A 23588-nucleotide genomic window follows, 5' to 3' on the forward strand; every position below is an offset into this window, starting at 1 on the left:
CCGGTGCTGCTCCAGCCGGCCTTGTCCTGCCCTCGGGAAGGTCAGAGCTCCCCGCAGGGTGGGATGGCCCCTCCCAGCGTCCCTGGGAGGTGTCCGGGTTTATTGGGGGCTGTTGGCCGAGGCCTTTGTCCTGCTCCAGGTGCTCTTATCACCTCTCCCCGCCCTTCGTGCCCGCCTGCACGGCTTTGCTGTTATCTGGGATTCGCTGTTATCTGGGATTAGCTGTTATCAGCCACTTGGGAGGGTCCTGTCCCTTCCCCTGTCCCTCCGCGGCGGGGACAGCGAGGACCCCCCTCCCCTCGTGCCTGGGGTCTCACTGGGGTCTGTTTGGGGTGCGCCACAGCCCCCCCGTGCGCCCCGGGCTCGGTCACGGAGCTCTCACCATGGAATTCCCAATTGAACATCCCAGGGGAGCTGTGGCTGCTCCTGGATCCCTGGAAGTGTCCAAGGCCAGGCTGGACGGAGCTTGGAGCACCCTGGGATAGTGGAAAGGGGTGGCACTGGATGGGATTTAAGGTCCCTTCCCACCAAAACCATTCCATGGCTCTATGACACCCAGGGAGGGAGGATGATGATGGTCCCGCCCTCCACACGGGAAAAAGGGGAATAAACGCTTTGAGCCCGCTTTGAGCTGGGGCTGGGGGCAAAGGGGCTGCCCGGGCAGGGGGCGGGCCCCCCACCCCCGCCCCGCCCCGGGGCTGTGCCGCCCCCCAGCCCTGCCCCCATAAAGCAGCGGAGGAGCAGCCCCCGTGCTCCCCGCCCGGCTCCCGGTGCTCCCTGCCCGGCTCCCAGCACCCCAGTCCCGGTTTCACCCCCGTTCCCGGCACATCCCGAGGATGCTGCGCCGCCGCGGAGCCTTCACGGTGCAGCCGCTCCGTGGTGACCTCGGTGAGTCGGTGGCCCCTGGGGCTATGGGGGACTCCCCCCCCCCCCCCCCCCCCCCCCCCATGTCTGGCCTGGATTGGGGGTTCCCTCGGGGTCTCCAACCTGCGAGGATCATTCTGGAAGGGATCCTCAGGAATCTCTGGTTTGAGGTGTCTGTGCTGGAGAGGGAACTTGGGGTCCTTGGGACCCCAGTTTGCGTTGTCTGTGTTTGAGAAGGAACCTGGGGGGTTCCTGGAACCCCCAGTTTGTGCTAAAGTGGGTCCCTGGACCCCTGGTTTTCATCCCACTCCCTGCTGGGAGGGGCCCAGGCTACCGGCTGCGCTGGGAATTCAGGTTTTCCCTTCCCATGTTTGGGCTGACGGGCCGGTGCCTTCCCCCAGAGCCCGCTGGGTCCCCAAATGCGGCGTGGGGGTCCCCAAAACCCTGGGCCCATCTCCGTGTGTGCCCTAGCTCCGGCTGTGCCGGGACCCGCCTCCAGCAGCAACATCTAGGAGGTACTGGGGGCTGAGCTGGAGCTGCCAACGTGGGGGGCACCCCCAGGAGGAGCGGGTGGGGACCCCCCATGCCCCTTCTCGCCCCGCTTGTGCCCCCCGCGCCGGCGGAGCTCCGGTGACACCCCCGTGGTGGCGGGGCAAGCGGTCCTGCAGCCTGTGGAATTGCGGCGTGTGGGAACTGGGATGCTGGCAGCGGCCACAGGGCTGCGGTGGGGGGGCTGCCCCCCGGAATTCCTGGGATTCAATCCTGCTGGGGCGGACGGGCTGCGCCCCGGCATTGCTGGGATTCAATCCCACTGAACGGCCGGATTGTCCCAGGGCTGGCCGCGACTTCCCGGCTCCCCTCGGCCTCTCCAGCCCCTGAGGGATGCGCGGTGAGTGGGGGGGCTGCAGGAAGGGCAGGGATTTGGGAGCACTGGGACCCCCGACCGGTGAATTCAGCCCACGCTGGAGTCCTGAGTGAGTTTCCTGGGATTTGGCGGGATGCACCTGGCTGCCTGCCGGCGCCCAAACAACCCTCTCACCTTCCCAGCTGGGGTGGGAAGGGAGTCCTTAACCACTGGCCCAGCCAGTATCGCTGATCCCAAACCCTGCGAGGAACCAGTTGGGAACCAGTCCGGTAATGAGGTGCCTCTGGATACAGGGCTCGTCGCCGGCTGGGGTGGCTATAAAAGGGAGCGCCGGGACGCGCGCCCGGCACTCGGCTCTGGCTCTCGGGGATGTGGGGTGGCTCCCGCGCCGTCTGGAAGAGGAGGTTCAGCTGCTGTGAGTGTGTTTGGGGAGGGGGAGGGGGGGTGTCAGCCCCCGAGTGGGGTTTTTGGGGGGTGGGCAGCCCGCAGGATGTGCCGAAGCTCCGCTCCCACCTCCCTGAGCCCTTCGCCGGGGAGCGGCCGGGAAGGGAGGTGAGTGTTGGGCAAGGAATGCCGAGACCCCCCCATGGATGCGGCACAATCCCACCTGGAGCTGCGGCGTGGTGGGGGGCACATCCCCATCCTGTGGGGACAAGTGCGAGGAGCTGGTGGTCCCTGGAGCCGTTTTATGGCCAGGATCCTGTGGCCGTGCTGTGTGCTGGGTTGCCGGCACCGAGCTGGAGTGGGATACAGGCAGAACCCGGCTCAAAAGCCCTGCCCAAGTCAGGGTGGGGGCCGTGGGTGCCCCCCCAGCAGCTCAGCAGAGTGGCTTGGGAAGAAGAGGAGAAGGATGATGGAGGCCGGGGCCGTGTTTTTGGGGAGCAGCGACAACACGCTGGGGTTGTAGGAACACAGGAACATATTCCCGGCTGCAGGGACCCTCTGGAGAGGGGTCCCTGGGCAGGGGGGCTGCAACTCCCCTTGGCAGCGGGGAGTGAGGCCTTGGGCACAGCTGGAGCTGCTGTTGTGGGGCTCGGGGGGCTCGGGGGGCCAGTGGGTTCAGTGTGGGGGGTGGGCACCCAGTTTTCTGCCCAGGGACCCCCCCCAGCTGAGACCACCCGTCCTCCCTCCCCCCGCAGATGGTCCCTGGGAGTCTGCCGAGAGCTGCATCGTGTACACCTCCGCCAGCGTCTACCGCCGGCTGCAGGAGAGCCCGCGGCAGCCCCCGCGGGGGATGAGCACCCGGGGACCCCCCAGCAGCCTCCCGGCCGGCGGGAGGTTCCTCAAGTCCGAGTCCGAGGATTCCGGCGTGGAGATGGCCAGCAACGAGCACTCGCCCTCCACCCCGCTGGGCTCCGAGAGCAGCTTCTCCCTCGACGGCTTCCCGGCGGAGAAGCCCCCCGGAGAGGAGCCCCCGCGGACACCCCGGAGCCGCTCGGCCAGCAGGAGGCTGCTGCAGGCAGCGCAGCGGAGCAGGAGGCAGCGCTGCCCGCGACAGCTCAGCCGGCGCAGCGCCAGCGCCGCCGACCTGGCAGAGCCCCCGCGGGACCCCGAGGAGCCCGAGGCTGGGGGGCTCGGCCGCCCGGCAGCCCTCGGGACCCCCGGGCTGTGCCCGAGGCCGCGGTGCCGGGGCAGGGGCTGCGCTACCTGGAGCACGTGTGCCAGATGCTGGAGCGCCTGGCGCGGCTGCAGCAGGACAACCGCGTCCTCCGGCAGCAGGCGGCCGGAGCCCGGGGCGCCCCGCCCGGACACCCTGGTGAGGGCCGGGGGGAAGGGGGGGATGAATGGGGAGGGGGTGTGGGGGTCCCAGCTTCACGCCCTGCCCGTCTCCTCCTCGCCCGCAGCCCACCCGGCAGCCTCCGAGGCAGGATTTGGGCACGTGGAGGGGCGAGGGGTTCCGGCCACGCTCCTGCTCGGACAGCCAGGCCCCAGGTGAGCGGGGTGGGATTTGGGAATGATGGGACCTGGAGCCAGATGAACATTGGGGGATGCGGGAACGGCAGGGCCGGGTGAATGGGGTGGGATGGCGGGACCTAGCGCCAGGTGAGGGGGGTGGGATAGCGGGACGATGCCCCCAGACCCCCAAGCGTGACCAGCTTTGTCCCCCCATGCAGCAGCTGACCCCGGGCCGTGCCGGAGGATGTGGGGACACTCGGTCAGCTCCCCCAGCCTGCTGGACCCCTCCGAGGGCGGGGCGGGTGCCCCGGCACCGGACAAGGTACGGCCGGGGGGTGTCGGGGTGAGGCGGGGGGGGGTCCCGCGGGTCCCCCCGCTGACCCCACCTCTCCCGGCAGGACGGGGCGCTCGCACTGGGGCCGGGTGAAGGTGCTGCTCACCCGCCTGACCCGCCGCTCCCTGCGGGGCGGCCGCTGCAGGTAGGACGGGGGGTTCCCGCTCCCAACGCCACACCTGGATGGAGGAACTGCGTCACACCCCGCCCTATGACGTCACGCCTCCCCGGGGCCGGTCCCCGGCCCGGCGCCCCCTCTTCACCTTTTCTCCTTTTCCACAATAAACTCTTTTCACCCATAAAGAGGCGGCTCTTAGCGAGGTGCTTGCTGTCGCGCCGTGACGTCACTCCCCTAAGCCCGGCGTGACGTCACACGAGGGCACGTCACCGCCGCATCACTTCCGAGGGCTTTTCCGCCCCTTTTGTCCGCCCGGGCCCGGTCCCACGGACGGTTCAAGCGGCTGCCGCCGCTCCCGAGCCCCCTCCCCTGGGTCCAGCCCGAGCCCCCTCCCAGCTCAGCCCCGGGCAGGCTCCGGAGGGGTCCCGCTGCTTCGCGCTGGGGGTAAAGCTCGTCCTCCCCCTGAGCCCTCCCGGACTCCTCGAGCCGCTCCGCGGGTGCGCTGGGGGGGAAGGGGCTCCGGGGGGCCCTCGCCGGGGCTGGGGAGGGGCGGGGATGATGCTCCCGGGAGCATCGCGTGGGGGGGAGGAAGCAGCGCGGCTTCCTCGAGCGGGGCTCCCCAGCTTGGGGGATAGAGGAGGATGAGGAGGGGGTCGATGCTGTTACGGCGCTGCTGGAGCCCCTCACGGTGCCGCAGGTGAGGAAGATGCTGCTCCGAGCCCCGGCCAGGCGCTCTCCTATCAGGTATCCCGTTATCCCTCCCTCCCTCCCTCCCTCCCTCCCTTTCCCCCTTTCCTGCCGATTTCCTACCGTCACTTGGGGTTTTTCCTTTCCGCAGCGTCTCCCGGAGCCCTCCCGGCACCGCTCCCAGCCGGACGCCCCGGGGGCATCCTCAGAGCTGCAGCCTCCTGCATCCCACCGCTCCTTCCCGGGAAACGTGAGTGCTCATCCCCGCGCTGTCCATCCTCATGACAGGGGCTGGATTCGGTGCTGGGGGGCAGGGGGTCCCTGGCAGTGCCCCCCGGCTGGGTCACAGCCTGATCAGGGGGTGCTGAAGGGTTTTTGGAGCACACCTGGAGGGGAGGGGTTTTATCCTTGCCCTTTCCTTTCCAGCATCAAACCTCTTCCCATCGCCCCCCCCTTCTGCTCTCCTGAGCCCCCCGGGGTGGGGACCAACGGGGAGGGACTCGGGGAGGTGGGGTCAGGACGGGGCTGGGTGTTCCCAGTGCAGGGTGGGACTCTGGGCACCCCCTCCCCTGCTGCCCCTCTGCCACCTCCACCTGGACCCCTTCCCCTCACCTGGCAGAGCCCGGCTGAATCCCTCTGGCTGATCCCAAAGGGGACACTGGGGCCGGTCCCAGGGGATGCTGATTCTCCTTTCAGAGCCCAGGTGAGGAGGAGGGAGGTCTGAGCCTCTCTTTCCCACCCGGGTACCCCCGGATCACCTGGAGCAAGGGAAAGCTCCCGAGCACCTGACAAGGAAAACCAAGGTGTGGACCCAGATGCGTGCTGGTGTTGGCTGGCCTGGACAGGGTTAATTCATCCAATTGGTGAGGAAACCCCTTGGGATTGGTGGTGCTGGACTGGTGGTGGGCTGGCATCTGCTACACCCGTCCCTGTCCCCGAGGGGGTCGGGGGCTTTGGGGGAGGAAGGGGGACAGTCGGGATTGCTGCAACACCTCTGGGCTAACCCGGAATTCCTGACGGGGAGGAAAGAGGAGGAAGATTTGCTCATCAGCAGGGAATGGTCCCCATCCCGGGATGGCCCCACTGCTGCTCACGTGGATCCTCTTGGAGTGTTGCTTCCCTTCCGTCTGCTCCCGGAGGTGCGAGTGCTGATGAACCTCACCCAGGGGTGCCTCAGACTCCGGGGCTGAGCACGTTCCACATCGTAGAGTTAAATTTTCCCTTCCTGCCAGCTCTCCCTATTAACGCTGGGATCTTGTGGGTGGTGCAAAACCCGGTAATTATCCACTTTTTACTATAAAAGATGGAATTCTCCTCCCCAGCCAGTGCGGAGAGTACGCAGAGTGAATCCCTGGGAATGCCTGGGTTAAGTTTCCAGGGGTGAAATCACTCTCTTGAGTGCTGGGGGGAGGGCAGGAGGAGCCGAGGGCATGGACCAGGAGCTGGGATTTGTGGATACTCCGGATGCAGGAGAGGTGGGATGCTGGGGGTGAGGCGGCCGGGGAGGTCTGGCTGTGGCACGCAGGGTGGCAGGGATGCAGACAAAGCCACCAGGTTGGGTTCAGGTGAGCCCAGGTGGGATTGAATCCGGGCAGGAATCAACACCTCCAGGCCATGGAGGGGTTGCCATGGATCTCTGCCCACTCGGGATCCATCCCGAGGTCTGCAGGGCTCAGATCCCGTGGGAGAGCGTGTCCCTTGCTCGGGCGCACGGGCTGCGTGCGTGGCAGTTAAATATATATATAAATATCTATATTCTGTATATTTAGCATCCCTGCTCTGGGTAACCGTGGCAACTGGGTTTATTTTGCTTAAACCTGGCCTGGCATGTGATGTGGTTGGGAAGGAACAGCCGAGGGGAGAGGGAGGGATGAAGTTCTCCGTGCTGGGAGCTGGGGAGGAGCCGTGGCACGGGATGCTCTCAGGGGGACCTTGCCGTGTCCCTGCAAACGCCTCACTGGGGACGGCCCCCAGCATTCCTGCGGCTCTGTCCCATCCCCTCTGCTCCACCTGGGAAGGGAAGGTTTGGTTTTGGGGTTTCCATCTCCCTGTTTTCTGCTGGGCTTCCCAGGACACCCCTGACCGCTGTTCCCTGTCTCGTGCAGGGTCCTGTTTGCCACATCCGGGTCCTGGTGGGAAGAGCTGGTGATGGTTTTCCTGATGTCTGGAGCCGCATGCCCTCACCTGGAGCCGCAGAAGCCTCGTGCCACCCCAAAGCCGACACGGGACCCTCGTCAGCTCCACCAGGACCCCACCAGGGTGGGCTTCCAACCCCTAATCCCATCCAGCACATCCCAGGACACAGCAGGCAGCCTCTCCTTACCCTTAAAGGTGCCAGCTCAGCCCTAAATTCCCTCTATTTTACTGGAAAACCCAATTCCTCGTGCTTGGAGGCCGTTTCCTTCCCGCGCCTCCACGGGGGGGGAGAAATTCAATCCCAGTTTTTCCCTTCCAGGTGACACCCCAAGCCCCCCGTGTCCCCCCCCTGCAGTGGCGGCCGGGCGGCGGCAGAGGGCGACAGCGGCCCGGCGGTGGCACCGACACCGACACGGCCCCGGCCGCGCTGCGCTGCCAAAAACTTTATTGGGGACAAGCGACGGAGCCCCTGTGCCCCCTCCCCGCACACCGAAGAGGGGCTGAAACCCCCCCGGTTTTCCATAGGTTTGCTCCTGGCTGGGTTGTTTCCCTTTTAGGGATTTTCCCTGCTCTGGGGTCTGGGGTCCCCTGTCCCCTTCCTGGGCACCCCTCAGCTTTAGGGTAGAGGCTCTTTGTACCATTCCTGGGAAAAGAGGGCTGGATGCTCGCCACGGGAAGCATCGCCCTCTGCCCAGGCCTCAAAAAATGGGATTTGAGTGATTTTTGCCCTGCCCTGAGGGGGGGCACTGGGCTCCTAAGGCACAAAATGAGGGGGAGGAGGAGGGGGGGTCTCACCCTCTGGGTGCTGGGGGTGCCAAGGGAGGCTGGAACCTGGGAAAATCCAGCACCCCACATCCCAATCTTCATCCTGCTCCTCCAACACCCCCCAATTTAAGGCAAAACTCATTTGTGGATTGACAAAGACGATCCTGACCCTGGCAGCCTCCTCACCCTCACCCGGGCAGGAGCGCAGAGCTGTGGGGTGACGGGAGCAGCTCCAGCCCCACAGATCCATCCCTGGGATGGGAGCTGGGATCAAAGGGGGGGATCCCCATCCCCATCCTCGCCTCAGTCGTCGGCCACGATGGAGAGCGCGCGGAGCTCGCTGAGCTTGGCGTCGTTCTCCTGCTCCCTCTGCTCGTCGCTCAGCCCGGGCCGGTCGATCTGCGCAGTCAGGTCCCCAAAAATCTTGTGCATCTCCGTGTAGTAGACAACCTGTTGGAGAAGGGGGATCGGGGAGGGAGGGGAATGGGGGTCTCCTCCCCACCGCACCCCCCCGTCCCCCTCGCGGGTGCCCTCGGCAGCCCCTCGCCGCGGCGTTGGTGTCTAAAATAGCTCCCTCCCATGTGGCGATGCCACCCCCTTGGATTATTACAACTCAACACATTTTAATAACACGCTGCCCTTCTCCGCTCGCTTCCCATCTGGGAGCCGCGCGTGCGGGGCTGCCACCGGCACCCGCCACCCTCCCGCAGCCGCCTCGTCCCCCGTGTTTGTCACCGCTGCCACCGCCACGAGCCGCCAGCCCACGCTGCCCGCGGGTCGGGGCTCGGTGGGCACGGTGGGCAAGGCGAAGGGCTCGGTGGGCTCGGCGAGGGGCAAGCCCGGCAGCGCCGTGCCCCGTGCGAAGCACGGGGAGGAGGAGGAGGAGGGGTGTGTTAATAACGTGCTAATTAGCACCGCCAATTATCTCCGGCAGCGAGCAGCGCTTTGCCGGCGCGGGAGCCCGTGGGTCAGCGCACGCAGATGGCAGCGGGGTGGCTGCTCGGGCGCGGGATCCAGCGAGGAGAGGAGGGGGTCCCAGCCCTTCCCGGGAGACCCTCGGGCTGTGGGACCCACTCCCGGTGTCGCGGGACCTCCGGCACTGCGGGACCCCCGGCCCTGAGTGTGGGACCCCCAGTGCTGAGGGCCCCTCGGTGCTGCCTGGGGGCTCCCTGGTGCCGTGGGACCCCGAGTATCACGGCACCACTGGTACCGCGGGATTTTCAGCCCTGCCTGCCAGCCCTCTGGTGCTGTGGGAGCCCTGGCACTGTGCGACCCCCCCCCAGCCCTGTGTGAGGCACTCTTTGGTGCTTCGGAACCCCCGGTGCCGCCTGTGAGACCCCCGGAACTGCAGAACCTCTGGGTACCATGGAACTCCTCACTGTAGGACCGCCGGGTGCCACAGGACCCCCAGCCCTGCCTGTGGGGGCTCTGGCACTGCAGGACCCCCGGTGCTGTGAGACCCTTGGCACTGCAAGACCCCCGGTGCTGTGGGACCCCTGGCACTGCAGGACCCCTGGTGCCGTGGCAGATGTGGGATCCTGTCCTGGACATCTCCCCACATCCCTCAGGGAGGGATTGGGGAGCGCTGCCCCCCAGAGTGGGCACTGCCAGCATTGCCCCCGTTTCCCAAAGGGGCCCCAGCATCTCCAGCAGCACCGGTGCGGAGACACACATGGTCTCCATGGAGACCAGCTCCCCTAATCCTGCTCAAAACGATGCCGATTTTGGGCAGGCCCGAGGGGGGGATCTTGGGGCCCCACATTCCAGCGCCAGCTGCCTGAACCCCCCCTTGCCAGGCCTGTCCATCCCGGGGGTCCGGGGGCTGCTCGTGGCCGGGGCTCCCCACGCAGCGGTGCCGGCTGAGTCACAGCAGTGCTCATTTACACAGTGACTAACGAACCCCACACAGGGCTGAGCTGGCAGGGACCCCCCAAAATCCTTGCATGCCCCCCAAACCACAGCCCCACAGCTGGCTCACCCCGAACATCCTCCGGACCCCCTCGCAAGCCAGAGAGGCCAAAACCACCCGAAATCTCTCGGCAGTGCCACTGGTGAGCAGGGATCCGGGGGGCAGGGATGCCAAGCGGGGTGCCAGCGCTCTGGAGCAGACCCCGTGTCCCTTGTCCCCAGCCTGGAGTCAGCTGGGCTCCGCTCAGTCACATATGGCCAAGTGGCACTGCCAATTCCAGCACGGAAAAAGCGCCGGCGCGTTGAAATGGATCCTGTCAGGGTGGCAGGGCTGGAGGCAGATGCTGCCTCCAGGATTGTCCCCAGGGTTGTCCCCCAAGATCTGGGGCCATCCGTCCCAGGACTGTCCTCCAGGATTGCTCTCAGGATTATTCCCCAGCATTTGGGGACAACTGTTCCCCAGGACTGGCTCCGGGACTGCCCTCTGCACCTCAGGATTGTCCCTGAGGATTTTTCCCTGACCAGGATTGTCCCCAGGATTGTCCCCAGCATCCACACTGGACTGAGCAGCCAGAGCAGAGCCAATTCCGTGATGCTGCTCCCCCTCTGCCCACATCCCACAGCCACTGATGCCTTGCTGAGGGACACCCGTGTCCCCAGGCCCTGCTGGGTGTCCTTGGGGACGCTCCTCTCCCCCAGCAGGCCCCAGTGCAGAACCAGTTGGCACCATCTGGGCACCGCCGCGCCTCGCCAGCCGAGTCTCCCGAGCTTCACCAACAAAATCCCACTGGCATTGATCCCCTCATGATTTCTCCTGTTGAAACAGGAGTGAAAACCCTCCCAGGGAGGAGATGCATCCCAAATTGGTGGCAGTGACAGTGGGGGACTGCTCTGCAGCCAGCTTGCCCTGCTGCCCTACCTGCTCCCGCCAGCCCAGTACTTTTCCAGCTATGGATACCATATGCTCCGTCCCCATCCCATCAAATCCCAGCTCCAACTCGCCTTTGAGCCCGAGCCAACGGCCCCGAGTCCACCTGTCCTGAACTAATTCTGTTTGGGGACGCGGTGTTCCGCGGACTTTCGATAGATCCCGGCCACAATGGCCCAGCCGGGCAGCGGCCGCTTGTTTGGGGCAGCCCTACCCAAAACAAACCCGGGGGCACTGCCAGGGCTGGGCTCCCCCAGCCCACAGCACCATCCCTGCCTGCCAGCTCCATCTTCCCGCCCATTCCATTAAAACCCAAAGGAATCTCATCTTTTCTAGCTGGAAAACAAAGCCCAAAGCGGGAAGGAAGTGCTGTTCACGCCTCACACCAGCTCCAAAATCTCCCCCTTTCATCTCCATGTGGCCACTTCAAAGCCCCCAGCCAGGGAAATATTTGCCTCCCTTGGCTTGGCCCGGGCCCGTGGGTGGAGAGAAGAATTTGGTGTTGAATGTTACAGCCCTGCGAGCTCGGGACATGTCCCGGCGTCAGGAGACACCCGGCCCCGGGAGCGCGGCCAGGCCGTGCCATGGGAACTCGCCCGCCCCGGGAGGAGGCTGGGGAGGCTCTGCTTGGGTCAAAGCCACGGAGGTGCTCAGGAGCAGCGTCCTTCCCTTTCCCAGAGCTGGTCCCTTCCCATCTCCTCGTGGCGCTGGACGGTGTCACTGTCACACACTCCAGGGCCAAAAAATACGGAAAATGATATGGTTTTGCCTTGGGATGGTGGGTTTGATCCAGGGAGAAACAACCCCAAAGTCACAGCCCCCTGCACGGGGCCAGCTGATCCCAGTCCCACCCCATCCAGCCCTTTCCTGGAGGGATGCACCTCCAGCCTCATCCCCCTCCTGGAGAGGTACCCACAGAAAAGGCTGGAAATAGAAATTCCATCGAGGAATCAGCTCAGGGAGGCATGGAGGGAGGGAAACCCGGGCAGAATTCCCACGCCAGCTCTCACCCGGGATGGGGATGCTCCCGGCAGCCCCCTGGCTGCCCTTCCCAGCCAGGTGCCTGCAGGTGAGCAGCTGCTGAGCTGACTCAGGGCTCCGGGTGCTATTCCTGGCTCGCCACTGACTCATTACCTTGGGCAAATCACATCCCTTTTCCATTTTATTTCAGCCACTTCCATGGGGAAACGCTTCCCAGAGCTCCTGAGCCAGGGGGGCACACACAGCCCGAGCCCAGGCTTGGCACAAACATTCCAAGCTCTCCTCCCAGCATCCCTCCCCGGGGGTGGAAGGATACAGCCAGTGCTGGGAAAAAGAGGGATGCGGCTCCCATGGAGGCTGGCAGGGAGGGAGGGAGGGATGTGAGCTGCATCCATCTGGGACCAGCTTTAGTCCAGCCTACGGGAGATGCATCAGCTTTGTTGTGACGCTGCCTTTTTGGGTGTTAAAAACGGGATTTCACTCGGTTTTCCCAACAAACTCCTCACCTGAAGAGAGGCAGGGCAGATAGATGGGAAAGCAAGCAGAGGATTCCCGAGGAAGAAGAGGGATAAGGATGGAGAGTCTCACAAACAGCCCCAGCAATGACACCCTCATCTCCGGGTGCTCTGAGTGCACCTCTCCCAACGTCCTCCTCCTCGCCCCAAATTCCTTGGGAATCGGACCGAGCGAGGAGAAGCCAGAGGAGCAAAGCCGCTCCCTGAGGAAACTCACGGATCACAAAACCCCGGAGAGGGCAGACAACATTCGGGTTTCAAGGTCTCACCCACGGCGGGGGTCCGCAGGGGGAAAAGGGCCAGCGAGACTCTGCGGTGGCTCCGGGAATTCTGGTTATTCCGGGCTGGAACAGGGAGCCCCGCGCCCGATTGCTAAGGGAACAGCAGGAACAGCATCCCCAGCACCCACCCTGCGGCGCAGGGAGCATCGGCACCATCTGGTAGGTGAATCAGCCTGCAGACAACTCGCTGGCAGCTCGGCAGAGAGGCCCCCCCAAGTCGGAGGTGAGATGGAACACGTGCTCCCGGCACCTCCCGGCAGCCCCCCCGCAGCGCACCTGGGTCCCTGCGGCACCTCCCGGCCCCAAAATGCCGCAGGAAAGCGCCCACGGCGCGGGCAGCGCCCGGTTCCGCCCTCATCCCGGCCTTGGAGCGCCCCGGGAGCTGCGGTGTGGGATGGCAGAGGTTCTCAAAGCCTGGTGAGATCCCAACCCTGCCCCTCTGCAGCCTAAGGCAAAGGGAGGAGGAGGAGGAGGAGCGGCAGCGGGGCTTATTCAGGACTCCTCTTCCTGCAAATCTTTGGTGTGGAGACGCCCCAGGAGCCTCTTCTCCGCTCACCAGGAGCCACAAGAGACCTTCAGATGAGCCCAAACACCTCAAACCACATCCAGCCCTGAGCTCAGGACTCCACGTCCAAGTTGGCATTCCCAGATGGATAAAGCCATGGAATTCCAGTGGATAATGAACAGGCAGGGCTGGAACTGTGGGACAGGACTGACCCAGCTACGAGGAGGGGACAGCGTCTCACCTGCGCCCGGACCAGCGACTCGAAGCTGGGTTTGAAGTAATCGATGCGGCTGCTGTAGAACTTGGGCATCTCCTCCAGGAGCTGCTTGTTCTTGGCCTCAAAGTCCTCCTTCACCGGGCGCAGCTCCTCCCGGGCCTGCGGAGGGACACGGCGGGGGTCAGAGTCCTGGGAAAAGGATCCTCCTGGCATGGAGGCGCCCCAGAACAATGGGGGGCTTTGCAGTGACCAGCCACAGGATCATCCAACAGAGCCTGGTGGGACCCAAGTGACCAATTAACAGAGCCTGGTGGGACCCATGAGACCATCCACAGAGCCTGGTGGGACCCAAGCGACCAATTAATGGACCTTGGTGGGACCCAAGTGACCGTCCAATGGACCCTGGAGGAACCCAAATGACCAATTAATGGAACCTGGAGGGACCCAAGTGACCGTCCAATGGACCCTGGTGGGACCCATGAGACCATCCACAGAGCCTGGTGGGACCCAAGTGACCACTCAATGGATCCTGGTGGGATCCAAGTGACCATCCATGGTGGGATCCATGAGACCATCCACAGAGCCTGGTGGAACCCAAATGACCACTCAATGGACCTTGGTGGGACCCAAGTGACCACTCAATGGAGCCTGGTGGGATCCAAGTGACCATCCAATGGACCCTGGTGGGACCCATGAGACCATCCACAGAGCCTGGTGGGACCCAAGTGACCATGCAATGGAACCTGGTGGAACCCAAGTGACCACTCAGTGGACCCTGGTGGGATCCAAGTGACCATTCAATGCACCCTGGTGGGATCCAAGTGACCACTCAATGGAACTTGATGGAACCCAAGTGACCACTCAATGGAACCTGGTGGAACCCAAATGAGCACTCAGTGGAACCTGGTGGGACCAAGTGACCACTCAATGGAACCTGGTGGGATCCAAATGACCAATTAATGGACCCTGGTGGAACCCAAATGACCACCCAACGAAACCTGGTAGAACCCAAATGACCTCCCAATGGAACCTGGTGGAACCCAAGTGACCATTCAATGCACCCTGGTGGGATCCAAATGACCACCCAACGGACCCTGGCAGAACCCCATCTCTGACCCTGGAAAGCCACAGGACACCCAGAGAGGTTGTGTCTTCTCTCCTTTGGAAAAACACGGCCAAAACCCAGTCCCAGAGCTCAGTCAGGCTGGAGAACGTCCCTGGCCACATCCACGTCCCCTCACCCCGCGATTCCCGGGAGCGTCGCTCCAGGATCCTGCCCCCACCATCACCGTGACCTTCAGCTCAGTGCATCCAAGTGGCTCCTTTAAAGAGAGCGTGGGGAGAACGGGAAATGTCTCCGGGATGGTGTGGAAAAGGGCAGGAGGGGGTGGGCTGTGAAATATTAGAGCGGTTCAAGTCTGCCACTTAATCCCGCTGCCATTCCGACGGGAGGGGGGTGCGGGAGAGCCCGGCCCGGCCGCGGCGCCGGCCCTGGGACAGCGACAGCGTGCCAGGGGGATGGCATGGACTGGGCTCCAGGCTGGAAAAACCTGGAATCATCCCAGCAAAGGAGCAAATTCATCATTTGCCATGAAACCGGGAGCGTTGAAACTCCCGGGATGGAGCTCACGGGGGGAACTCCTGGGATGGAGCTCATGGGGGCAAAATCCCAGGATGGAGTTCATGGGGGAAACTGCTGGGATGGGAGCTCAATAATTAAATACCTGGACGAGATGAGGCCATTTCCCATTGAATCCAGACCCTCTGGATACCTCAGGTTCAGGAATGCTCCAGGCTCCCTCCCACAGGTGTTTAAACTCAGTGTTTGGTTAAAATTCTTTTTTTTTGGGAGGGGGAATTAGATCAAAAGTTCATTAAGGGGGAAAAAAGAAATGAAATAACTAAACCCTGCTTAATCTTTGGGACAAAAGAATTCCCATTTTTCCAGCCCCAGCTTTAGTTGCTGAGGCTGAGCAAAATAAGCTGCTTACTGTTAAACCAGAGGTGTCTTTTGTTCAGGCTGTTCTTTAACACAAAACTTCCTTTTTTGGGGGGGAAATTCATCAGAAAAACACATTTCCTTTGACTCTGAGTATCAATTGTTCCTGGGAGGATCAAGCCACGTGCTGCCGGAGCGACAGATTTTGGGGAAGAACGCCGGGGAAGATTTGATTAAAAAAAAAAAACAAAACCCCAACAACAAACTCCTCACGATTTCCCTAAAATTCGGGAGAGAGCAAAAAAGAATCTGGCAAAACTTCCTGTTAACCAATTACTGCAATTTTCCAAGACGAATTTTTTGGGAACAGGTGGCAAACATAAAGCTGGGAAATGCTCTGATCTGCTCCCTTCCCCATCCAGCTGCTCGCTCAGACGCGGAGGTCGGGGGGAACCCCCCTGTGCCTCGACCTCAGCGCTGGCTCCGAGCGTCCCCAGAGCTCCTGGGGCTCCGATTCCATTTTCTCTTGGAAAACATTCCATTTTCTCTTGGAAAAGCAGCTCCTTCCCTTCACGGAGCGCTCGAAACCAGCGCTGTGCTGTCAAAAACGCGCTCTTTGCACGGATAAAAGACATCCTCCCAGAACGTTCTATTCGTGGATGTCAGATGGAAGGGAAAAGCTTTTCCCCCGAGTTTTCCCGGGAATGCTGCCGGGATTGTGGCTCTGGGGGCATCTCAGTACCTGGTGCAGCTTGGCCAGGACGGGGCCGGTTCTCTCCTTTTCCTCGTATTTTTCCACCTTGGATTGCAGGCGTTTGTAGTCCTGGAGCGTCTGCTCGCGGCGCTTCACGGCCATGTTCAGGCTCGGGAAGACGCTGCTGAACCTGGAAAAAAGGATGGGAAGGGCTTGGGGTGGGATGTTTTGGGTGGATTCAGCATCCAAGGCAATCCTGGAGCAGCCTGCTCCAGCAGGAAGTTCCCTGCCCGTGGAACTGGGTGAGATTTTCCGAGCCAAACCATCCCAGAATCCTGAATTTATTTAATTAATGTGGTGTTTCCCCAAATTCCTGTTTGGAAAGGGAAAGAAGAGGTAGAGAAGTGGAAATAAAAGTCCAGGGAAAATAAAGAATAAGTGCAAAATAAATATTAATTGCAGCATTATATTTTGCACAATTTTTTGCCTTTTTGGGTTTTTTTTTTTGCCTTTTTTTGGTTAATTTTTGGCTTTGTTTTGGTTAATTTTTTGCACTTTTCTCGTTAATATTTTGCACTTTTTTGGTTAACTTTTTGCTTTTTTTTCCCCTGATTTTTTTTTTTTTGCCTTTTGTTCAGCAAATTTTTGCTCTTTTTGGGTCACAAACCCAGCTGAAGAGGAGCTCTGAGCCCTCCCCAGAAGGATTCCCAGCACCCAACAATTTATCCAGACTCTGGGAAAGATTCCTATTATTAAAATGTGTTACAAATTGAGGAAACATGAACATCTGATGGAGAATATTTTTGAATGTGACAGAAAAGGGAAAAGCAGGAACTGGAGCGTTGCTCCTGTCTCTTCATTCCAGGAAATCGAATTATCCCAGGGAATACCAGAGCTGTGGGTTGGGATCAAATGGGCGATGCTCCCTTTGGAATAATAATTTAATATTCATAAATTGCAGGGTGATTTTTGGGGGGTTGAGGCCAGGGATTGGTGGTGAAAATTTTGTCTGAGCAGCCTGGTGATGGATTTTACTTCCACGAGGGAACAAACAGCTTTCCCACCTCTTAAAATGGGAAAAAAAAGAAATAAATGTAAATAGAAATCAAACTGGGGAGGCCATTAGCGAAAAGAAAAGACACAAATGTCACTTGACGAGTGTCATTTGCTTCAGATGTGACCTAAATCCACGGTTCAACCGGAACCACGGGTGTTCCCAGCCCGCCACAGCCACTCCAGCCCCATTAAAATCCCATTTTCCGCTCGCTCCAGAGGGTGCTGATGGGCTGGACCGGTGGGTGCCGAGGGAAAACTTCCATCCCTGAGCCTCAGTTTGCAAAGGGCAAACGCCAAGAGCCAGGGAGAAATGGGAATATTTGGATCCAAGCGTTTGTGAGGAGCATCCCTCGGCGAGAGGCTGATCCGGGGATGTGATCCTTCAGTCCTGCCCGGTCCTGCACATCCCCCGAGGCTGGCACAGAACAAATCCCCATAAATATAATTATAAATATAAATATAAAGATACATCCCATGATATTCTCCCTCTGTTGCAACAGATTGGGGATGAGGAACAACCTGGAAAAGTCATCAGGGAGCTGCTCCAGCTGCCCGGGGCGGATCAGATGCTCGGCCCTGACATTGCTTTTTATGGGCACCGTCCCACACGATCCCATTATATTTAAATGGGAGACATGTCCTGGATGCAGCGGGCTCCAGGCACGGCCTCGCCAGCTCCTGGGCTGCTAAAATATCTCCTGGCTCTGCAAATGCACTGGGAGAAGGGTTAGGGAAATAGGGATGGAGGGCAGTGAGGGTGGGAAGGGGTGGTCAGGTTGAGAGGTCTCACGGGATAATGGTTTGGGTTTGTGGAATCAGGGAATGGTTTGGGTTGGAAGGGATTTCAGGACTCTCTGGTTGGGGCAGGGACACCTTCCGCTGCCCCAGGAGGCTCCAAGCTCACTCCAGCCTGGCCTGGAACACTTCCAGGGATGTTTTCATGCCAGGACTCCTCACTGGGGGATGCTCTCTCCCAGTGTGGCACACAGACAATGCCAGCAGCTCGAGGTCGCAGCTCCTGCAGGAATTTCTCCCAGTTAAGAACAATGGGAAGGATGGATCCCATCAGTCCAGAGGCTTTCCTGGTTTATTTTATGCTCTATCCCTGATGGGGCACATTTGGGAAGGACACAAAACCTCGCACTTAAGGCAGGGAATAAAGAGCACGGCAATGAGCCGAGCTGCTCCTCTGCAGTGGGAATCCAGGCATGGGAATGCCGGAGGAGATTCCAGGCCAGAGGCTGGGAAATCCTCCCTTCCCTGCTGTGCACCAAGCCCTGAGCACGGCCACCATCCTGGAAAACCCTTCCTGAGGCATCCCCAAACCACCGAGCCTCGTGCTGGCACCCAAACCCCGCCGTTAGCGGTGCTTTCCCGGCGGCCCAGCCTGTCCCTGGCACTTCCCTCTGCTCCTGCCTGAAGGAGCCACGAGGCTCCAGAGAAGCCACACGCAGCCGCTTCCACCCCCAACCCCGCTGCGCAGGGCAGAACCAACCCTTCCCCTTGGAAAAAGCAGCGAGGGAGGGCGCACAAGACGATCAGCGACGCACTTTCCATTTACTTTGAAGTTAAATCTGGGTTTTAAAAAGAGGAGAAAAAAAAAAAGGCTCGATTTTGATTTTTTTTCTTTTTTTTGTTCCCCCCCCTTTTTATTCCCGGTATCGACTCGGCGCAATTTCGCAGCCGGTAATGGAAGGACACTGTGCTCCGGCAGAGCTTTAAAAAATATCTACAGGGCTGGATCTGAGGAGGCTGTAACTGTGTAGGCACAGCAACTCCTGCCTCACAAGGACTTTTAATGCATAGATTATACGCTGCATTTCCCAGAGAGGGGGGGCCAGCTCCCCGGAGCCGCAGCCGTGCCCGGCTCGGAGCGTCCCGAGTTCCAGCCTGGGAACCACACTGGGTTGGCTGGGAAGGGACCTTGAATCACCCCGTTTCACCCCCTACCACTGCCCACCCACCTTCCACTATCCCAGGGTGCTCCAAGCCTCGTCCAAGCTTGCCTTGGGCACTTCCAGGGATGAGGAAGAGTTTTCCAGCTTCTCCAGGCAACCTGTGCCACCCCCATCCCGACAGGGAGGAATTCCTTCCCAATATCTTGTTTAAATCTCCTTTTTTTTTAGTTCAAAACCAACCCTGTCACTACCTGAGGTTGCCTCAGTGTGGTCCTTCTCCACCAGCACCAGCAGGAAGGGTTGGGTCACTTGTGGCTTTTCTGGACACCACCAGTGTCCCACCAAGTTCTCCTTGGGCCAGCCAAGCTCTCCCTGTGCCCACTGAGCTCTCCCTGTGCCCACCGAGCTCTCCCTGTAGCCACTGAGCTCTCCATGTGCCCACTGAGCTCTCCTTGTTCCAGCTGAGCTCTCCCTGTGCCCAAGGAGCTCCCCCTGTGCCCACTGAGCTCTCCCTGTGCCCACCGAGCTCTCCCTGTGCCCACTGAACTCTCCCTGTGCCCAAGGGGCTCCCCCTGTGCCCACCGAGCTCCCCCTGTGCCCACCGAGCTCCCCCTGTGCCCACCGAGCTCTCCCCTGTGCCGACCGAGCTCTCCCTGTGCCCACCGAGCTCTCCCTGTGCCCACTGAGCTCTCCCTGTGCCCACCGAGCTCCCCCTGTGCCCACCGAGCTCCCCCTGTGCCCAAGGGGCTCCCCCTGTGCCCACCGAGCTCTCCCTGTGCCCACTGAACTCTTCCCACCCCAGCCACGCTCTCCCCATGAGCCACCAGGTTCAATTTCCACGCAGGATCAGCTCAGCTCAAGCAGGGAAGGAGCTGCTCCTTGGACTGCTCTGGATTGAGGCAAAGCTGCCTCCAGCTCCCAAAGGAACCAAGGAATCCCGAATTCCCCGTGAGCCCGGCAGCTCTGAAATCCCCCGGGATTCACAGAGAAGGGGTTTCAAGTCCTGCCCAGGTTTTTCTCCCTGTGTGGACAGAAACACGATCCCAAGGCGAGTGCCAGGGGTGCAGGGGGAGAGGGAGAGACGGGCTCCCGCCGGTGCCAAGTTATTCCGAGGAATTCTGAACTCCGCACGTGGCCCCAGTGTCCCCACAACCATCTCATGCACGTTATTGACAACTGCTCCCGGTGCAGAGCCTGGCACAAAGGCTCTGCAGAGCCTCTGCCACCCCCAGGCTCAGCCAAGCCCTCCAAGAACAGCCCTGCAGGGATCCCAAGTGTTCTCCAAAGCCTTTGGAGAAGCACCTCCAACCCCTCCTGGCAGCAAAGGGACTGGGATCAGTGTCAGGGCCACGCGAGGGGAGCAGCAGCCAAGCAGCCCCTTGGAAATGGGGTTTGAACAACTTGACACAGAATTCCAGGGAAGCAGGGACGTGGGGAAGGAGCAGGGAAGCCTCCAGGGAAGCAAATCCGGGTTGTTTCACTCATCCATTCCATGCGCCCGGAGCACGGGAACGATTCCTGTCCCCGTGAGAGGCCCAGATGAAAACCCTGCGGCAGATGTGGGTATTTAGAACAAATCAAGGAACTGGCAAGGCTGGGAAAGAGCCTTAAAACTGAGCCCAACCACCACTAAACCACATCCTCGAGTGCCACATCCATGCATTTCTGGAGCACTTCCAGGGACTCCTGGGCAGATTGTGCCAGGGTTTGACAACCCTTACCACGAAAATAATATTCCTAATATCCGATATTGTCAATAATCCCAACCACCCTCCTCCCTCCGCTCCTCCCAGCCCCTGCCTCCATAGGCAATGAGAGGGTCTGACAGCCAAAACCACTCCCAAATCCCGACTGCTGCCCTCTGGAAGCCAAGACTTCCTATTTTTAACGCAAAATCGAAGCTGACTTGAAAGAAAATTTGGTGGGAATGGTGGCAGAGTGAAGGTAAAACAGCACACGGGGTATTAGAGCCCCTGGCACGAAAGCAGCTTGAGGAATAAGCTGCTGTTGCTCCCTGTCACTTTTTAGGGAAGGCTGCTGAGAGGGGATTACAGCCCAGGCGGCTTAAGAGGAGCAGGTGAGGGGAGATACGCAGGGATAACGAAAAGAAAATACAAATTACTCTGCCCGTGGCTGCGGGGGGAGAGGGGGAACCTGCTGGTGATCTCCTCTCAGGATGACAGGTTATCCTTGGATAAACATCTAAATCAGCTCGTTCCCTGCACTCCAAATCATGTTCCCACCTCGTCTCCATGCCAGCCTCCCTTCAGCTCCCCATAATTAAAGGATGGGGTTGGAGAGATGCTGCCACGGGAGATAAAAGTGCCCCAGGATTCCCAGTGCTGCCAGATCCGTTTGTTACTCAGCCCAGCCAACACATCCGGGGCTTGGAAATTGGAAACTTCTTCCCATCTCTCTGCTGGAAGCCCTGGGGATGCTCGAGGAGTGGGAGCATTCTGTCACCTCTCCGTCTTTCTCCTCGCCCTCTCCATCCCAAATTCCCATCCCACAGCTTCCTTCCCATTTTTAGTGGGAAAGGGGTGCTGGAGCTTTGGCACAGGGAAAAATAATGGTAAAACCTTTAATTCTCTCCGTTTTCAAGCACCTCAAACACCCTCACTGGCAGCCTGTGAGCTGGACCCGGCTGGCACGCACGTGGCTCTTCCCTAGGGCATTATTTTTGGGATGATGGCTTGGGTAAGAAACCAAAAGGAAGTGGGCAAGATCTACAGCTGGTGTTGGACAGGTAAAAAAAAGGAACGACAGAGCTGGGAAGCATCAGATTCCAAAGAAAGCAACGGTGGGATGAGGTGAGGGGAAGTTTGGAGAGGCACTGGGATGGCTCAGGAGAGGCCAGAGCACGGAGGGGGATTCCTGGCATTCCTCAGCCCGTGCCCACACGTCTGTCAGGGCCCGTCCACCCACCAGGAAGGAGGAAATGAAACCCAGCCCTTCCTCCTGGAGGGAAAAGGCACAGGAATGAGAGGCTGGGACGAGGAAGTGGCGCGCTGGGGATTAGGCGGCCATGTGGCCGCTCCAAATCCTCATTAGGGGCTCGTTAAGGACATGAAAGCGGCTTTTCCTGCTTCCGGTCCGGCACCCCTGGAGCTGCTCGTGGCCAGCTCTGGCTGCCTTCTCCTGGCAGCTTGAGGGAACATGGGAATGCTGGGGTGGTGGGAGGAAGATGGAATTGGGATCCCCGCTCCCGGCTGCTGTCGCTGGCGGATGTTGGGGACACGCAGCTCTGATGGGATTTATCCATCACGGCTCTGAGTGGCTCCTGGATTGCACCTCTGGGACGATCCCACGGGGCCCACACCCACCCCTGCGTGGTGGCACCCTGGTGGTAGCACCCTCTGTGTCACCCCTGCCAAAGCCGGGGTGACCAGGACATTCCCATGGCCAAACCTCTCCAGTTTTGGGAGCAGGACAATGCTCCAAGGGGATGGCACCATGCCAGGGTGACCAGGACATTCCCATGGCCAAAACTTCTCTGGATTTGGGAGCACGACAATGCTCCAAGGGAATGGCATCAAGCCAGGGTGGCCACGACATTCCCATGGCCAAACCTCTCCAGTTTTGGGAGCATTACAATGCTCCAAGGGGATGGCACCATGCCAGGGTGGCCACAACATTCCCATGGCCAAACCTCTCCAATTTTGGGAACAGGACAATGCTCCAAGGGGACAGCACTGTGCCAGGGTGACCAGGACATTGCCATGGCCAAACCTCTCCAGTTTTGGGAACAGGAACATGCTCCAAGGGAATGGCACCATGCCAGACTATTCCCAGGATATTCCCATAGCCAAAACTTCTCTGGATTTGGGAGCAGGACAATGCTCCAAGGGAATGGCACCAAGCCAGGGTGACCAGGCCACCCCTGTGCTCCGAGAGGGTCAGACAGAGTGGGTTAAATCGAGACCTGTGGCCCTGGAAATCGGATCCCAACGTGAAAGGCCCTAAATCCCGTGGATTTCCAAACCACCTGGCTCGTTTAAGCCGCTTCCTTCCTTAAATACGGACACGCAATATGGACCACTAAGGCTCCATCCCCGATCCCTGACCCTGCCCTGGCTGGGAAGAACTGGGAGAGTGAAGGAATGAAGTCCAAACCAGCTGGTTTTGTCCCCTGTTGCCCCAAACCCGCTGCTCTGGGATGAGATTCCACAGGCAGCTCCCAAAGAGGAGCCCATCCCTCCTGCCCAGCTCCTCGCCCAACCCATCCACTGAAAAATGCAATATTCTCACTGGAGCTTTGCTCTTTCCCTGAAAATAAATGAGTCATTCCCAGCCAAAGGGTTCTTGGGGCTCAAAAAGCCAAATTGTGAATAACCCCATGAGCCCAGAAGCAGAAGGATTGAAACAATACGAGCCTCCACCCCCCCCCCCCCCCCCAAAATCTACTACTGCTTTTTTTTCAACGTGGTTTAACAAATTCCCCAATATTTGCCTGGAAACTCCAATCCCTGGACAGCTGAATGGAGATTTTACTGCCCATGTGCCTCTGATTACAACATATTGCCACTAATGATAATTGTCTGGATTATACTTATCTGTTTCTTTGGCTAATAAACTATAAAAGACCACCAGTGAAGATGTAATAAAGTGCAGCTGTTGGAGCAAAAAAAAAGAAAGAAAGGGAAAAAAAAATCCAAAAAATCCTTTTTTTTCTAGGTCAGAGCAAAGTTGGGAGAGGCTGGGGAGAGCTGCCTCGGCGAGGGGAAGGAAAACCTAACTGGAAATAAGAAAGAGCTCCTCAAGGCAGCTTTCATTAATCTGGAACTTTTCCCCCAGAACCATTGCTGGGGTTTATCTGCCAGCAGGACAAGGGGAGGGAGGTGCAAGCTCTGCATTTCTCTCCTGCATCTCATCAGCCTCAAAATGGACCCTTGGGCTCCTCGGAAATGTTCCTGGCCAGGGATGCACCTACCAAGGGAAGGAGGAGGGAAGGGAAGGAGCATTTTTGTTCTCGGCTGTGGGGATGAAGCTTCCCCAGCATGG

The 23588-nt window shown here is 60.0% G+C and overlaps 2 protein-coding genes and 1 long non-coding RNA gene across 7 annotated transcripts in view; 2 read left to right on the plus strand and 1 right to left on the minus strand.

Moving 5' to 3' along the window:
- Window positions 1-803: 803 nt before the first annotated feature.
- On the plus strand, window positions 804-4248 carry C22H8orf58 (chromosome 22 C8orf58 homolog; the record flags this gene model as incomplete). The annotated part of the gene is given in 7 exon segments (XM_039564156.1): window positions 804-888; window positions 2869-3294; window positions 3297-3469; window positions 3471-3485; window positions 3574-3661; window positions 3844-3947; window positions 4024-4248. Coding segments are annotated over 7 exon segments (1083 nt in total), but the record flags the coding sequence as incomplete, so codon positions are not given.
- A 22-nt stretch (window positions 4249-4270) lies between these two features.
- Window positions 4271-8297, plus strand: LOC104694837. Of its 5 annotated transcripts, XR_005603550.1 has the most exons (6): window positions 4271-4574; window positions 4775-4821; window positions 4916-5014; window positions 5461-5627; window positions 6870-7095; window positions 7220-8297. It is a non-coding gene; the product is annotated as an uncharacterized LOC104694837 (long non-coding RNA). The 5 variants fall into 5 exon arrangements; XR_005603548.1 differs by having other exon boundaries at window positions 5789-8297; XR_005603547.1 differs by having other exon boundaries at window positions 5794-8297.
- Window positions 7329-23588, minus strand: part of BIN3 (bridging integrator 3) — a 41277-nt gene continuing 25017 nt past the window's right edge. The window contains exons 7-9 of the mRNA XM_039564172.1: window positions 15682-15823; window positions 13025-13159; window positions 7329-8115 (exon numbers count right to left, since the gene is read on the minus strand). Coding sequence (XP_039420106.1) covers window positions 7969-8115; window positions 13025-13159; window positions 15682-15823 — 424 coding nt within the window. The 3' untranslated portion in view covers window positions 7329-7968. The remainder of the gene's footprint in view (window positions 8116-13024; window positions 13160-15681; window positions 15824-23588) is intronic.

The sequence above is a fragment of the Corvus cornix genome, chromosome 22, assembly GCF_000738735.6.
Source record: "Corvus cornix cornix isolate S_Up_H32 chromosome 22, ASM73873v5, whole genome shotgun sequence".
Classification (NCBI taxonomy): Eukaryota; Metazoa; Chordata; class Aves; order Passeriformes; family Corvidae; genus Corvus; species Corvus cornix.